Here is a 17,123-nt window from a genome sequence, read left to right as displayed (position 1 = left end):
AGAAAGAGAGAGAGAAGGAGGGAGAGAGGGAGAGAATGAGCAGGGGCAGGGAAGAGAGGGAGAAGCAGACTCTGTGCTAAACAGGGAGCCTGTTTGGGGACTGGATCCCAGGATCCTGGGATCATGACCTGAGCCAAAGGCAGATACCTAACCAATTGAGCCCCCCAGATGCCCCACCTTCTCTTCTGCCACATGATTTATAGTTTCCATTTCTTTGAATTTCCCCCAATTTTCAGCTGTACTGGCTCTTCTATAAGTCTTCCTTGCCCGGGAGACTTCCCTTCTAGAGCTGTTCTCTAACTCCCATCTAGTCTCTTTCTAGGCGTATTGCACCTCTGTCATCCGGGGACTTTCCCAGATCACGTGGGTTGGATTCACCTTCTGCCAAATTTTTTTCTTTCTTGGTTTAGTCATAGTCTGTGTTACTGGAAGACTTCTTTTGGAGACCTCCTCAGGAATTTTGGATGGAAGAAAATCTTCCCAAACCTTCATATATCTGCAAATATCTTTATTCACCTCTCACATATAATTGAGAGTTCTGCTAGACATGGAATTCTAGGTTGAAAATAATCTTTTATAAGATTCTTCAGGGCAAAAATAGTTCCTTTATATTCATTCATTCATTCACTCATGCATTCATGGGAAGTCTGTTGCCAAACAAATCAATGTTTCTCTGGAGATTTTTAGCATCTCCTATGCTTAGTGTTTTGAAATTTTATTTTATTTATTTATTTATTTTATTTTATTTTATTTTGAAATTTTAATATGTTCTAGAAGTGAGGTTTTTACTTCCCCATTTGTTGTCCTGAGAACTTTGTGGGGCTTTTGTGTGTATGTGCGTGTGTATGTGTGGGGGTTACTTTCTAATCTGAAGTTTGGTGTCTTTCAGCTTTGGGGAGCTCTCTTACGTTCTTTGCTTTGAAATCTGCCCCCCCTCCCATTTCTCTCTTTCTGGCATTCCCATAAATCAAATACTCATCTTTCCATATTGGCCCTCTAGGTCATCTTTTCTTTCATATTTTTCACCTTCTGATTTTTTTTCTGAGTGATTTCCTTGACTTTATTTTTTCAGACAAACTGTTATGCTTTTAATTTTGGCAATCATATTTTTTAAATCAGAAAGATTTTGCTCTAGGATTATTCTTTTTTCATAGCATTCTCTTTTTGTTCTTGAATGTAATATTTTCTTAAATCTCTCAAAATATATACATTAGAAATTGCAAACATTCTCTTCCATTCCCTGAATTATATATTTTCTTTAGGATTAGCTTAGTTTGTTTTTCTGGTATTTCTTGCATTCTTTGGTCCTTCTCAATTGCCTAGTGATCCTGTGTTATTTTAAAGAAATATGGACTGGGTAGCTGGTGTGTTTTTTTTTCTCTGCTTTGTGTGAGTAGGACTGTTTTCTTAGATGGTAGCAGTAGCTAACATTTATGTAGTGTCTACCCATGTTCCAGGCACTGCCTTGTGCAAGCTAAATATATTAATTCATTTAATCATCTCAAATACCACTCTATGAGGTAGTTACTATGATATTTTAAGTTTCATTACATTCCATCAATTGTAAAATATACCATCATTTTGTTTACTACTAAGAAGATAAATATACCATCATTGTTGTTTACTACTAAGAAGATAAATGTTGTTGAAATATGACATGCCATAGGTTTTAAAATATATTTTGATTTTAGAGGCATTAAAAAATCTTAGGGTTGGGGCACCTGGGGGGCTCAGTCTGTTAAGCACCTGCCTTCTGCTCAGGTCATGATCCCAGGGTCCTAGGATCAAGCTCCACATTGGGCTCCCTGCTCAGTGGAAAGTTTGCTTCTCCCTCTGCTTCTGCCTCTGCTTATGCTCTCTCTCTCTCTCTCTCTCTCTCAAATAAATAAATAAATAAATAAATAAATAAATAAATAAATAAATAAATAAAATCTTTGGAAAAAAATCTTAGGGTTTTACTAATACATTACTATTACATTACTATTCCCATCTTACAGTTGGAGAAACTGAGGCACAGAGAGATTAAATAACTTGTCCCGGGTTTCACAGTGTTATCTGTAGTGGGTTTTGTATTTGGACCCAAGTGATCTGGTTTCAAAATTTTACCACTCTGCCTAACTGGCTCCCTGCTGAGTGGAGACTCATATGGAGGCATAGGAGAGCTCTGAGTTGGGGGTGCTTTAGGGAGATGAGTTAGGGAGCTCACTTTCTGGTCCCAGGTCCCCCAAATACTAGAACAAGGAGATCTTTAATTTGAGGCACCAACATTCCTAAAGAAACCTTAGCTTTCTTCACAAGATTTGTTTTCTTCCATTAGAGAAGAGTGGTCTGGGTTTTTTTTTTTTTTTTTTTTTTTTTTTTTTGCCTGAAGTGTGTGGGTATAGTGAGTGGCCTGGGGGTGTCGAGGCCACCAAGTGATACAGGTGATTCCCATCAGATTTCCAGCCAATGTCACATCTCCTTCTCCCAGCCCTGGAAGGGCTCCATTTAGTGGAGTAAATGACCTTGCAAGCCTCAGGAACTCTTGTGGTGAAGTCTTGGTGCTTTCTCTGCCTGGCTTATTGGTCCATATCTTGTCTCATCTGCTTTCTGCCTTCCAGAAACATGTACAGATCTCCCATCTGCTGTTGACCCAGTCTTCCATTCTTTTCACTTTTGTGGCTTTATTTATTTTTTTTCATACATTCATTTTGGTGATGTCTTGGGAGGGATTAGGGGCAATGGGAGGCCAATGCTTGTGTTCAGCCTTGAGCCAGAAGTCCCTAGACCTCTACTTTTAGTGAACAAAATCAAGCTTATGAAAGCATGATCACTATATGAGAAATTAAAATATTCACATTATAGCTAGCAGCAGAGAAACACTTATAAAACCATATTTGCTTAGAAGATTTCCTGAGTGCAACTGAAGGGAGAGGTGGTCAAAGTTTCTTATGTAGGATTCTTAACACACAGCAGTGTTTTTTATTTTATTTTTTTACAGCAGTGTTTTTTAAAATTACAATACATTGAGGCTTATTATTTGCTTTATGAAGGAATTATTCTTGCAAAAAGATTAATCACATGATTGTCCCAGATTTCCCAGTAGCCCATTTAGACTGTGATTTTATTTTCAGAACTCTGTGTGGAGATATGTGTGTATATATATAGTACACACATATATATAGTATATATGTTATATAGTATAATACTATATATACTATTATATGTATATATAGTAACTATGTTATATAGTATATATATGATTATACACTATTTTATAAATATAAATATATATAAATATATTATATTTACATAATACAAAATATATATTTATATAAATAAATATATATATATTTCTCCATACAACTTTTCAGCATAGAGCAAGATACTTTTCCCCTCTGGATATAAAAAATTCAATACTTGGAAAATACAGTTTTATTTACTTTTTTGTTTAATTTGTTTTGGTTATCTTGTCACAGGACTTTGCACTTCTTCAACATATAACTGTTTTAGAAATTTGATTTAACAATTTCTTACCTGTAATTTTATAATATTTATTATAATATGGTGACATAGTTATTTTGCTGCGTAAATGTCTGCAGGACAGGGATATCAGTCTCTCTTTAAGAGTCAGCAAATAATGCTGACTAAACAGGTTAGTACAGCAGAGCCCTGAAGCCATTTTGTATTCAACTTTAAAAAATATATTTTATTTATTTATTTGAGAGAGAGAGAGTGTGTGTGTGCATTCATGAGCACAAGGAGCGGGGGAGAGAGGGGCAGAGGGAGAGGGAGAAGCAAACTCAGCACTGAGCAGGGAGCCAGACAAGGGGTTCAGTCTTATCCAGGACCCTGGGATCATGACCTGAGCTGAAGGAAGATGTTTAACGGACTGAGCCACCCAGGCGCCCTTGCATTCAACTTTTATGAGGAATGACTAAATGATCAGAACCAAAACACAAGCTGCCAGGAACCTAATTTTTATTTTATTTTATTATTTTTTAAAGATTTTATTTTGAAGTAATCTCTACATCCAGTGTGGGGCTCGGACTCACAACCCCGGGATCAAGAGTCAATATCCCATTGACTGAGCCAGCTGGGCACCCCAGGAAACTAATTTTTATTTTTATTATTATTTATTTATTTATTTATTTATTTATTTAAGATTTACTTATTTATTTATTCAGAGAGAGAGCGAGAGAGGCAGAGACACAGGCAGAGAGAGAAACAGGCTCCATGCAGGGAACCCGACGTGGGACTTGATCCTGGATCTCCAGGATCACACCCCGGGCTGCAGGCGGCGCTAAACCGCTGCACCACCGGGGCTGCCCGGAAACTAATTTTTAAATTTCACTTTTGGAGTCTGCCCTGAAGCAGATTTATTGCCAACACAATTTCCTACACAGTTTTTCCTATATTTGACAGCTTTGGAAATTGATATGGATATTGATGACTATTTGTTTGGTTGCAGGGAAGAAACTTACTCCAGTCACCTCCAAAAAGCTGTGTTTGCTGGTGAGAACGCTTATGAAACAGAACTGAACTTGGAGGGTTCAGGTTCTGAGGCAGTTCTGGGCCCAGTCTTTTTTGAGTCTTGCTTTCTAATGAATGTTTGTTCTGCTTACTTCTTCTCTGTTGGGAGCTTCCTCTATCTCTCCTTTAAATGTTTCCTTCCCCTTCATAATTTTCATTTGCAAATGCTTTGACTTATCCTAGGCCTGACATAATCCTGTGGCATTCCTTGTCCTACTGACAACTTTTCCCTTAGTCTCTTGAACATTGAACAGAGGTGAAGGGACCGTGTTCTCTTGAGAGGCTAGGTTCTGACTACCTGGCCAGCCAGTGTATGTGCTTAGGTCAGGTATTCATCTCTGATCCAAACAGCTGTGGCCTAGGGTTGGGGTGGGGACATGGAAGGAGCTTGATTGCTTAGGCAACATGGCAGATTCTTTTGGAAGGGGATGTGGACATCACATTAAAGATGGGCATCTTTAATGAAAGGACTGTAAGGTGTGTTTCAGGATTCAGAATCATTATCATCCTCATCAACACATGCACACACAGAGTCATAGTCAATATACTATAGTTACAAGTAACGATGCCCAATAATATATTTCAGAAGGAAATTTTCTTTTTTTAAAAAATATTTTATTTGAAAGAGAGAGCATGAGCAGAGGGAAGGGCAAAAGGAGAGGGGGAGGGAGAAGCTGATTCCCCACTGAGTGCAGAGCCCAATCCCAGGACCCTAGGATCATGACCTAAGCCAAAGGCAGATGCTTGACCCACTGAACCATCCAGGTTCCCTGAGAAGGAAATTTTCAAAAGGCATTTAAAAATGGTTAGGAAAACACTGTTTCTTCTGCTTTCCCATTTACTTCTCTCATTATTCCTTCTCAGTCATTTTTATGGTCTTTTGTTCCTTTGCTTACCTTGTTAATCATCAATCTTATCCATCAGCTATATAAGCTCAGAAAGATCTTACTCTCTCCTACATTTTTATTGAATAAATAAATGAAACTCATAAATCTTTGAGTTCTGACATCCCTTGAGCTTTGGATATATTGCTTTTTTTTTGTTTTTTTGCTTCAGAAATATTCCAGATGCCTGCTAAGATGTCCTACCAGGTACCTTAAATGTATAAAAGAACTCAAAATTAGCTTCTTCTTCTTTCTACCTGCCTCCTCTACCTTCTATACCTGTCCGCCCTTGACCCTCATTCTCTGTACAGCTGATGATGCCATCACCTTTCCAGTGTCCTGAGCTGGAAAAGTAAGAATTTCCTTTTCCCTCACATTTCTCAGCTAATCTATTGCCAAATTCTGGCCTATTCTGTTTCCCAAGTATTTATAGGATTTGTTCTCACCACTCACCCCTATTAGTACTGCTTCAGGTGTGTATGCACTAGTTCAAGCTCTGTATGGTGAGGTTTAAGAATATGGGCTCTGCAGCCAGGCAGACCTAGGTTTAAATCCTGGCTCTCACACTTACTAGCTTTCAAACCCTGGGCAAATTACTCAACCCATCTAAATCACCGGTCCATGGCAACTACCTAAGGAGCTTTAAATAAAATACTGCTGCTTGCTTGGTTCAACTGATTTCACTGGAATGAAGTGAGGCCTGAACTGTGTGAATTTTTAAAGACTTCCCAAGGGATTCCAAGCCAGAGCCAAGTTTGAAAAGGACTGCCCTAATCCACAGTTCTCTCATCTGTACCCTGCGGTTATGACCACATGGGGGTCATTGTGAGGAAGTAGTTAGTAAGACAATGCTGGCGTGGGGTAGGCAAGCTAGTTATTATAAGGCAACTCCTTATCATCTCTCTGCAGTACTTTGCAGTAGCCTCTTACTGCATTCCCTGTCTTAAATTTTACCCATCTCCACTTCAATCCCAGAAGGAAAGAGCTAGAAGAAATCTGATCCTGTAATTTCCAGCTTAAAATCCTTCGGTGGGTCCCCTGCTCTCCTAGATGAAGTCCAAGCCTCTTTCTGTGCCTTTATGATTTTACTTTTGCCTACTCTCTTACCTCTGTCTCTCATCATCGCCTGCCTTTCAACAATAGCCCTACTTAGACTTTATGTACAAAACCTCACTGTCATCCCTGTGCTTTTGCTCAGTTGACACTTCTGCCTGAAAGATCTCGTTTGCCATTCCTTCCCAGCTGGGCCCACCCCCATCTCTCCCTTCTCCTGGCTAATTTTTCATTCTTCATTCTTCAAGACTGAATTCAGTTATCACTTTTTTAGGGTCATCTGTCCTGACTCCTCTGTGTAGACCTTGCTCTTATATATAACATGTTGAATTGTAGTTTGTGTCTCTCTCCTGCTAGATTTTTTGAGGACAGGACTTACTCTCTCAGTTCAAAGCCTGGAAAATCAAAGTCCTCAAATTGTATTGAAACAAAATAGGTTCAATGCAAAATTTGCTGTGTCTATGAAGCCATACTTATATCTACTTTAGTCCAAATTTATTTCCTCCTCCTCTGTATGCCTGAAGCACTTGGTAATTGTTTCATCCCAACCAGAGGGTTGTACACAACTTTTTTTTTTTTAATTTTTTTTTTTAATTTTATTTATTTATGATAGTCACAGAGAGAGAGAGAGGCAGAGACACAGGCAGAGGGAGAAGCAGACTCCATGCACCGGGAGCCCGACGTGGGACTCGATCCTGGGTCTCCAGGATCGCGCCCTGGGCCAAAGGCAGGCGCCAAACCGCTGCGCCACCCAGGGATCCCGGTTGTACACAACTTAAGGACAGAAACCTTGTCTTAATCTTTGTAAGTTCCCCAAAGCATCCAGCACAGTAGTTTACTCATAGTATTGCTTAAAAACACTCATTGGTTGTTAAAAGCAAATAAGGTTTGGAGGAACTCATTCAAGGACCATGGATATAAGCATGAAATGGAAAAATCTATTTTACAAAACTATAAAGATAGAGACCTGAGTTGTGCAGTAGAGTAACTATTAACCATGTTTGCCTCCTGAGTGCTTGAAATGTGGCCCATTGAGGAACTGAGTTTTAAGTTTTCGTTATTTTTAATTTATTTAAATGTAAAAACTGACACTTGGGTGACGGGCACTGAAGAGAGCACTTGAAGGAGGAACTCATTCAAGGAGGAACTCATTCAAGGAGAGGAGGAGCACTTGAAGGAGGAACTCATTCAAGGACCATGGATATAAGCATGAAATGGAAAAATCTATTTTACAAAACTATAAAGATAGAGACCTGAGTTGTGCAGCAGAGTAACTATTAACCATGTTTGCCTCCTGAGTGCTTGAAATGTGGCCCATTGAGGAACTGAGTTTTAAGTTTTCGTTATTTTTAATTTATTTAAATGTAAAAACTGACACTTGGGTGACGGGCACTGAGGAGAGCACTTGTAACTGGGTGTTACACTATATGCTGGCAAATCAAATTTCAGTAAAAACAAACAAAAAACCTGACACTTGATTTCATTGTTGGAAAACTCTTAAGTATGTTTGGAACAACTGGGTTGTATATATCTACCTTTAAACTGTAGATTTCATGAAATCAAAATACAGATTAAGGTTTTCCAATGAAAAGATAGCACCTGGATTGAGATTGCTGTAGGTATAAAATAAACACTGGATTTGAAAGACTTAAGTATAATAAATAAGAATGCAAAACATATTGGTAATAATTTTCTATTGATTATATGTTTAATACTAATACTTTGGCTGTATTGTCTTAAGTAAAATATACTACTAAAATTATTTTTTCTGATGTTACTTCTAAAAGATTTGAAATCTAGATTAATCTATTCCAAGGCAAGACTTTGCATTTCTATAATCATTGATGATGAGATTTCATCCCTCTCATTGCCTGAGACAGTTTTTAGTGACAAGTGGGGAGTGATTTACAGATAGTTAATCATCTCTCTTGAACTCTTTCCTGTCAATGTAGATCACAGTCTGCCTTCTCAGCCTAAGGAGAGTGGCATTGGCCAGAACCATCACCAGGAGGAAATAATCCACAAGTTGGCCATGCAGTTGAGAAACACTGGAGACAGCATTGATCGTAGGATGGTTCAAGAGGTGGGTCTTCGTTTTCCCCAGCCACGGTCAGTCAGGTAGCGAGGAAAAGCAAACAGAACAATGGCTGTCAAGTGGCTGGGATGCCCAGGAATTAACAGAACACATGGATTAGTAATGTCTAGAGTATGAACATTAGATCTGAAAATTGTGAACGTGAGTCAAAGCCAGTATTTGATCTCACACTTGCTATTCAAACTGTGGTACATGGACAGCTGTATAGCAGCAGCAGCTTTTGGCAACTGGTCAATGTGCAAAATCTCAGTCCCCAGCCTCAGTGCTGGAATCAGAATCTACTTTTTTACACATACCCCAGAGATGTGTGTGCACATTAAGGTGTGAGAAACGTTGCTCCACACCCTCAAACTAGAGTGCATATTAGATTCACCTGTGGAGTTTGAAGAACAGCCGCCTGGGCCCTACCTTGAGAGATTCTGATTTAATTGGCATGAGATGTGTGGTCTGGGCACTTTTTTTTTTTAATTTTATTTATTTATTCATGAGAGACACAGAGGGGCAGAGACACAGGCAGAGGGAGAAGCAGGCTCTATGCAGGGAGCCCGACGTGGGACTCGATCCTAGGTCTCCAGGATCAGGCCCTGAGCTGAAGGCGGCGCTAAACCGCTGAGCCACCCAGGCTGCCCGACATCAGGTACTTTAAAAGCTCTCCAGGTGGTGGGGCACCTGGGTGGCTCAGTCGGTTAAGTGCCTGCCTTCGATTCAGGTCCTGATTCCTATGGTCCTGGGGTTGAGCCCACCTCAGGCTCCCCGCCTCACTGGGGAGCCTCATGCCCGCTGGTGTTCGCTCTCTGTCAAATAAGTAAAATCTTAAAAAAAAAAAAAAAAAAGGCTCCCCAGGTGAATCTAATACTCATTCAGGGAAGAAAGCCTTTGCTTTGTCATGGTTTTCCTCCTTGAACCAACCCAGAGGTGATAACGATAACCCTACCCCTCTGGTTTCTTTGTTTCTCTTGATTATTATAAGAGATAATAAGGGGAAACGGGAAAGAAGAATGATTACCGTTTGATGTCTTAAGAGGTGTTCAAGTCCACCAGAACAACCTATAATTGCTCCATAAGGGGGTGGGGCTGGGTGGGGGAGGGGCTGCCTTCAGAGCTCAACTTCTTTCCCTCAAATGGACCTGACCTGTGATGATTTCTTGTTCATCACTACTGTTGCCATCATGTTGGCTTCAGGGAGTGCCATGCCCTCTTTTATGGTCGGGTCCAAAGGTGAACAATACTCAGCCCTTCCCTCAGAGAACACATTCCCTGAGACTAAACATCCCAACTACTAAAAGTGAGAAGGAAAGAGGAAATAAACACAGAGCATCAAATAAAATATTTGATGGACAACTTTCATTCAAACACATTTTATTTAGTGCTTACCGTATGCTAGACTCAGTTCCAGGCATTGGTAGCCAGAGCAGAGAGCAGGGTAGCAGATGAGCCTGCACTCGTTGAACTTGTAATGTAGGAGGGGGACAGTAAAGCAGATGACTCGTCAGATAGGGGTGCAGGCTCAAAGAAGGATGGGGGATGCTGAGTGATGCACAGTGACTTTGGGGAAGGCCTTTCTTGGGGAGGCAATATTTGAGCGGAGAGTGGAAATCAGGGAATGAGCCATGGGAATACCTGTGGGGAAAAGTGTTCTGGGCTGGGGAACAGGGAGTGCAAAGCCTCTGTGATAGGAGCAGGCTTAAGGCACAGCAAGGAGGCTGGAGTGGAGAGAGTTGAAGTCCAGAAGTTGGTCTCAGTGTTAGAGGCAGTGGTAAGGTGTCTGGGTTTTACCCTAGAGATAAAGGAAGCTTCAGGGAAGAGAGAGCAGGAGAGTGCCATGAGCTGATTGATCTACATTTAGGATAAGGACTGGCTGCCAGGCAGAGAGTAGGCTGTCGTGAAAATTATTTTAGTATATGTGCTGCCGAAGCGAGCACTGTCGTGAAAATTAAATGAGATAATTCATGTAAATCACTTAGAACAGAGCCTGAGCCACAGAAAATGATGACTAAATGTTATCTCAGCCAAGAATGAACTAATTTTCTGCCTTCGCCCTTTCCCAGTTGGAGTTGACCACCTCTGCTATGGATCATTTATCACCGCATATTCCTGTTATTCACCATTTCCCTTCCAGGCCGCAGTCTCTTCTGTAGGAAAGTTTTCCCAGATGACTGTACTTTATGAATTAAGATCCTTAGCTCAATGTTCCTGCTTCTTTATCTGCAAACTCTGAATACTCATGGTTCCTTATAATTTTTTTCTTTCAAGAGGAGAGAACAGAGGAGGACAAAGCACAGCGACCTGTTTTCTGTATTTGCCTCAACCCAGTCAAGAGGGCACTGCTCTACCTAACTTCCTATTCAATTTTCCTCCTTCTTTCTTTCCCTTCCCTTTGAAGGTATAATTAACTTATGTCTTAAATTTACGGCTACAGCTTAATAAGTTGACATTGAACTCTCCTGGCTTTTTAAAAAAATAAATAACTTTATGGAAAAATAAAATTCACATACTATACAATTCACTTATTGAGATTGTACGACAAATGGTTTTCAAATATTCACAGAGCTGTACAGCCATCATCAGAATCAACTTTAGAACATTTTCATCACCTCAGAAAGACACCTCAGACCCAATAGTTAATAGTCACTTCTGTTTCCTCCCACTTTTCTTCCCAGCCCCACCCAATTCCTTCTATCTCCATGGATTTGCCTATTCTGAACATTTCATGTAAGTGGACTAATATGCAGCCTTTCGTGTATGGTTTCTTTCACTTCACATGTTTTTTTTTCAAGGTTCTTCCATATTGTAACACCTATCAGTATTCTATTTCTTTTTGTTTTCTTTATTTGAGAGGGAGAAAGGAAGAAAGCACAAGCATGGGGAGCAGCAGGCAGAGGGAGCCCTATGTGGGGCTTGATTCCAAGACCCTAAGATCATGACCTGAGCTGAAGGCAGACACTTAACCAACTGAGCCACCCAGGCGCCCTATTCTATTTCTTTTTATTGCTGAACATTATCCCATTGTATGTATGTATCACATTTTGTTTATCCATTCAGCAGTTGATGGACATTTTGGTGGTTTAAACTTTGACTGTTATGAATAACAATGCCATGAACATTTGTGTAGAAGTTTTTGTGTAGAAATATGTTTTCAATTCTTTGTGGAGTATATCTAGGAATGGAATTGCTGAGTCATGGGGCAACTTTATGTTTAACTTTTGGAGGAACTTCCAGGTGGTTTTCTAAAGTGGCTGCACCATTTTACATTGTGGCACAGTAGCAGGATGTGAGGATTCCAGTTTCTCCACATCCTTGACAACATTTGTTGTTAACTGTCTTTTTTATTATAGCCAGCCTGGTGGGTGTGGAGTCCCAAGTGATCTACAATTCCCTGATGGGATTCCCTGATGTTGTGTATCTTCCTATGTGCTTACTGCTCATTTGTATATCTCCTTGGAAAAATGTCTATTCACATTCTTTGTCCATTTTAAAATTGGATTATTCTTCTTTTTCATTATTGAGTTGTAGGAGTTCTTTGTACATTCTAGGTGGAGGTTCCTTATATTTTCTCCCATTTTCACTTTTTTGATGGTGTTCTTTAAGCACAGTTTTTAATTTTGATGGAGTTCAATTTATGTATTTTTTTCTTTTATTTCTGCTACTTTTGGGGTTATATCTAAGAAGCCATTGCCTAATCCAAAGCCATGAAGATTTACACCTATTTGTTCTTCTGAGAGATTTAGTTTTAGCCCTTATATTTAGGTCTTTGATCCATTTGGAGTTCGTTTTTACATATGGTATGAGTTAAAAGATCATCTTCGTTCCTTTGCATATGGGTATCCAGCTGTCCCAGCACTATTTGTTGAAAAGAAAAGACTATTCTCTCCCTATTAAATTGCCTTGTCATCCTTGTCAAAAATCATTTGGCTGTAAATGTGAGGGTTTATTTCTGGACTCTCCATTCTATTCCATTGATCTGTGTGTCTATCTATACGCCTGCCCTAGCTTTCCCTGCAGCATTTTTCAAAGCTGGCTTTGCCCTAGACTGTTAAAGATATCTTGTCCTGGACCACAAAATTACATTTTAGACCACTTATAAATAGACCACAGTACATTTAAAAAATAATTTAAAAAATACCTCTGAAGTTTGGCTCTAAAATGCTCAAGGCTTTACTCTGCTGGTTCAAGACTTAAATCAAGCAACTTTAACAGAATTTCAAACCTGGAATGGTATATTTCATATATAGTCATCATTTATTTACCTTTTGTACTCTGTTTAATCAAGTGGCCACAGTGATTCTCCAGATGTCTTCTTGCTTTTGGTGTATTTAAAGAAACTTTTATTCTTGCTCTTGAAACTCCCTAACAAGGAGCAGCTTTTGTCTGCTAAATGGATTGTCCTTGAGCTGCCATGTAATTTGATTTCTTGCGGTTTTCACTTAAGCAAGTGTTCTTTATTTTCAAATAGGCCTTGATTCTCAAAAATGACATCTTCTGGGATCCCTGGGTGGCACAGCGGTTTGGCGCCTGCCTTTGGCCTAGGGCGCGATCCTGGAGACCGGGGATCGATTCCCACGTCGGGCTCCCGGTGCATGGAGCCTGCTTCTCTCTGCCTGTGTCTCTGCCTCTCTTTCTCTCTCTGTGACTATCATAAATAAATAAAAATTAAAAAAAAAACATCTTCTATTTTGCTATTTAGGGGTTTTGCGGGATTTTGGTTCAAGGACCTGGTCTTCCCCCCCCCCCCCCCCCCCCATCCAGGGCATGTAATTTTCCTAGGTAGAAAGTATGTTTTATTTTTATTATTTTAAGAAAAAATTTATTTATTTATTTTGAAGGGGGTTGGTGAGAGGGAGAGAGAATCCCAAGCAGATTCCACACTGAGTGCAGAGCCCAATGTGGAGCTTGATTCCACAACTCCGAGATCATAACCTGAGCCAAAACCAAGAATTGAATGCTTAACTGACTCTGCCACCCAGGTATCCCTAAAGTATGTTTTTTTTTTTTAATTTTTATTTATTTATGATAGTCACACAGAGAGAGAGAGAGAGGCAGAGACACAGGCAGAGGGAGAAACAGGTTCCATGCACCAGGAGCCTGACGTGGGATTCGATCCCGGGTCTCCAGGATCGCGCCCTGGGCCAAAGGCAGGCGCTAAACCGCTGCACCACCCAGGGATCCCCCCTAAAGTATGTTTTAAAATAGTCTTCCTATCACTTTTAGGATTTAAATATGTCTTTGGAATTTTTCTCTAGAGGACTCTTTCCTTTTGGATTCTAGAAATTGTGCCCTTGCCTGCCCTGCCATCCTTACAGGCCTAGGAGTGGCAATAATTGAGACATTACTAGCCTGGGGAACTGCATCACCTTGTTTGTCCCCCACCTTTGTAGATAGTCTCTTTATTTAACTCTCCCTGAATTATCCTTTTTTTTAAAAAAAGATTTTATTTATTTATGAGAGAGAGAGAGACTGCATGATTGAGAGAGAGTGAGCACGAGATTGGGGACAAAGAGAGAGTGAGAAGCCTCCCATGGAGCAGGGACCCTGATGTAGGGCTTGATCTCAGGACCCCAAGATCATGACCCAAGTGAACTGAACCACCCAAGTACCCCTCTTTCTGAATTATCCTACTCTGCAGTGTGCCATCTGTTCCCTCTGGGACCCTCATTGGTACAATAATGCATATGGAATATCTTAGCTTGTTAGAAAGAGGGGAGAGAAGCCAATGTTTATTAAATAATTTCTTGCAGGTGCTCTTTGAAAGACTCTTAAACATTTCATTTAATTCTCCCAATAATTTTATGGGTTAGTGGATTAGCATTTCAGGAGAAATCGGTTGAGGCTCAGAGAGATTAGGTAACCTAAGGTCACTTGGCAATTAAGTGACAAAACTAGAATTTAAATATATGAGCATCTGACTTGGTGCTGTATACATTTTCTCATCTACATTGCTGGAAGGAAACTCGTTCAATTTTCCTAACTGATATCAACTAAAAAGGGGGGAAAATCCTCTAATGATTCCCAGTTGCTGACAGGACACAGTCTAAATTCTTTAGCTTGCTACTATTGGTTTATCATTCATTCATTCATTTATTCAACTAACACTTATTGAGTATCTACTGTGTGTCAGGATCTGTTTAAGTACTGGAGTTATGGCAGAGATTAAAAGAGACAAAACTGGGGAACCTGGATGGCTCAGTTGTTTAAGTGGATGCCTTTGGCTTAGATCATGATCTTGGGTTCTGGGATTGAGCCCCTTGTCAGGCTCTCTGCTTTAGTGGGGAGTCTGCTTCTCCCTCTCCCTTTCTCCTTAGCCCCCGTGTGTATGTTCTCTCTTTCTCTCAAGTAAATAAATAAAATCTTTTAAAAAATGAGACAACTCCCTAATCTCATGGAGTTGATAATCTAAAAGGGAGACAAACTATAAGTGAACAAATAAAGTATATAGCTTATCAGACACTGATAAATATTGTGGAGAAAAATAAAGCAAGGAAAGAAATGAAGAGTGTTGGAGGATTTACAGTTTTAAGTTGAGGAGGGAAGGCCTTACTGGGAGGGTAATTTCTGAGCAAAACCTTGACAGAGGTGTGGAGGGAGCCCTGGATGATCTCAGGACCCCAAGATTCTGGGTCCTGAGTGGGGTGGGGTGGGGTAACAGTGGAGGCAAGCCGAAAGCAGAGACTCAGAGGCAGGAGCAGATATGGCATGTTTGAGCAAGGAAGCAATGAGGCTGAGGCTGAGTAGGAGAAAAAGTAGTAAAACCTATGTCAGAGTGGTTGGTAGAGGCAGATGAGGGAGGGCGCTGAGGTCCCCCTGAGGACTGAGGCAGAGCCGCTGGAGAACATTGAGCAGAGGAGCACAGTTCATGGCCCACCAAGTCTGCTGTGTTGAGAAGGGACTGCCGGACGAGGGACAGGGACAGGGAGACCCATTTGTATTTGACCCTCAGCCTTGTTCTCTTGATGTTCACAAATAAACAGTGGTGTGTGCTTACTGCTCCACAGACCTGCTGTGCTCTGTTACCTCCAACTTGGCTCATATTCACCCCCACACACTCATCTATGTCCTATCCTTTCTTTCAACCCCAAAGCAAACATCTTGCTTCTTTGAGAGAACAAAGCAAAGGCTCTGCAAAGCCAGAGGAAGAGGTCATCAGCCCTGAAAAGAGTGCCCCGATTGCTGATGGTTAAGATGGGAAAACCCGCCCAGAGGAAGACTTCCCAGGGCATGCAGAGGATGTGGACATTACACAACAGACCAAGATATTGTCCGGCTCATACAGTTCATAAAGCAGCCCAAGAAGCTTGTTTGTGACATTGATTGAATTAATCTTAATATGGAGTTTCTATCTACTGATTGTTCTATTGCTTTTTTTTTTTTTTAACCCCCTCCCCTCTCATTCTTGTGTTAAACAGGATCTCCAACAGGAAGTCAGAGAGGCACTGGCTCATTTTGTCTTGCTTTTCTTTGGAGGAGTTCATGTGTTGCTGCGCTTTCTCTGGAATAACCATTTGCTGTAAAAGGAATGTAAATGCCAACTCCTGCTTTGCTCCTGTCTTCTGAGAAAACCTGAATCCTACTAGAACAGATGAAAGAAAACCCTTCTCCATCTCCTTCTTTTTTACCCATCACTGTTGGTTCACACCTGGTTTGTTGGAGAAATGCAGACTCATCGGCCACTTGTTTGTGCAGAGCAACCAGCTATGAGATGTTTGTGATTGCCTCCTGGAAAAGCCCACGATGGCCATGACACTTAGAGAACACCAGCGCTGTGGATGGTCCCTGTGTTCCTTGTAAGGAAATCTTAAACATTTTCTTCCATGAGTAAAATTGAACCTCATCCTCAAAGCAGAGGTCACAGAAATGGGTGCTTTCTCCTGCCCCTTCCTGGGGTACCAGGCCCTCCAGTGATCTGTTGGTCCCCCCTTGTTGCCTGTGCCCAGGTCTCCAGTGCCCTGTTCTTCCACCTGTCTACCTCATCTTCCCTCTCTTCCCCCTTTTTGAAGTATCACAAGTATTAAGAAAGTTTGTGGTTATAAATTATAAGTTCTATATATACCTTTTGAGTTCTTTGTAGGATAAGTATTATTTAAAAATAAATAATTTAAAAATGAAATAAATATTGTTATTTTTTCAACATGAAACACCTGTGCATATTTCTTTTTTTAAAAAAAGATTTTGTTTATTTATTTATTTGAGAGCAAGTGAGAGCTGGGGGAGGGGCAGAGGGGGAGGAAGAGGGACAAGAAGACTCTGTGCTGAGCATGGAGTGGATGTGAGTGTGATGTCATGATGCCCTGAGTTCATGACCTGAGCTGAAATCAAGAGCTGGATGCCTACCTGACGTACCACCCAAGTGCTCCAACTGTGCATATTTCTTTTGTGAAGGAGGGATTCCACTTATTCCTGCTCATTTGGGTTCAAAATTTTGTAGACTTTGATCATATGTAGCATCACCTTTGTCCTTCCAAAAGGGAAATGTCCCCAATTTTCCAGTTTGTCGCAGGTAATGCCTATACAGTCCCATCATTATTTAGGTTTTGGTTTGCTGACATGGATGGATGAATGCTGGAACATCTTTCTTATTTATATTT

At 40.5% G+C, this 17,123-nt stretch overlaps 1 protein-coding gene across 3 annotated transcripts in view; it reads left to right on the top strand.

Annotated features, from left to right (window-relative positions):
* The window catches only part of PXT1 (peroxisomal testis enriched protein 1), a 28,090-nt gene extending 11,477 nt beyond the window's left edge, over positions 1–16,613 (top strand). The window contains exons 1-3 of one of the 3 annotated variants that reach the window (XR_005367615.1): positions 5,275–6,425; positions 8,402–8,532; positions 15,945–16,613. Coding sequence is in view for 2 of the 3 variants with exons in the window: in XM_038553871.1 (XP_038409799.1) it covers positions 8,402–8,532; positions 15,945–16,049 (236 nt within the window). In the remaining variant the exon portion in view is untranslated. The other 2 variants (XM_038553871.1, XM_038553872.1) reach the window with 2 other exon arrangements.
* The last annotated feature ends 510 nt before the right edge of the window (positions 16,614–17,123 follow it).

Source organism: Canis lupus, chromosome 12, assembly GCF_011100685.1.
Source record: "Canis lupus familiaris isolate Mischka breed German Shepherd chromosome 12, alternate assembly UU_Cfam_GSD_1.0, whole genome shotgun sequence".
Classification (NCBI taxonomy): Eukaryota; Metazoa; Chordata; class Mammalia; order Carnivora; family Canidae; genus Canis; species Canis lupus.
The sequence above is the reverse complement of the archived record's forward strand: the minus strand, read 5'-3'. Positions and strand labels throughout refer to the sequence as shown.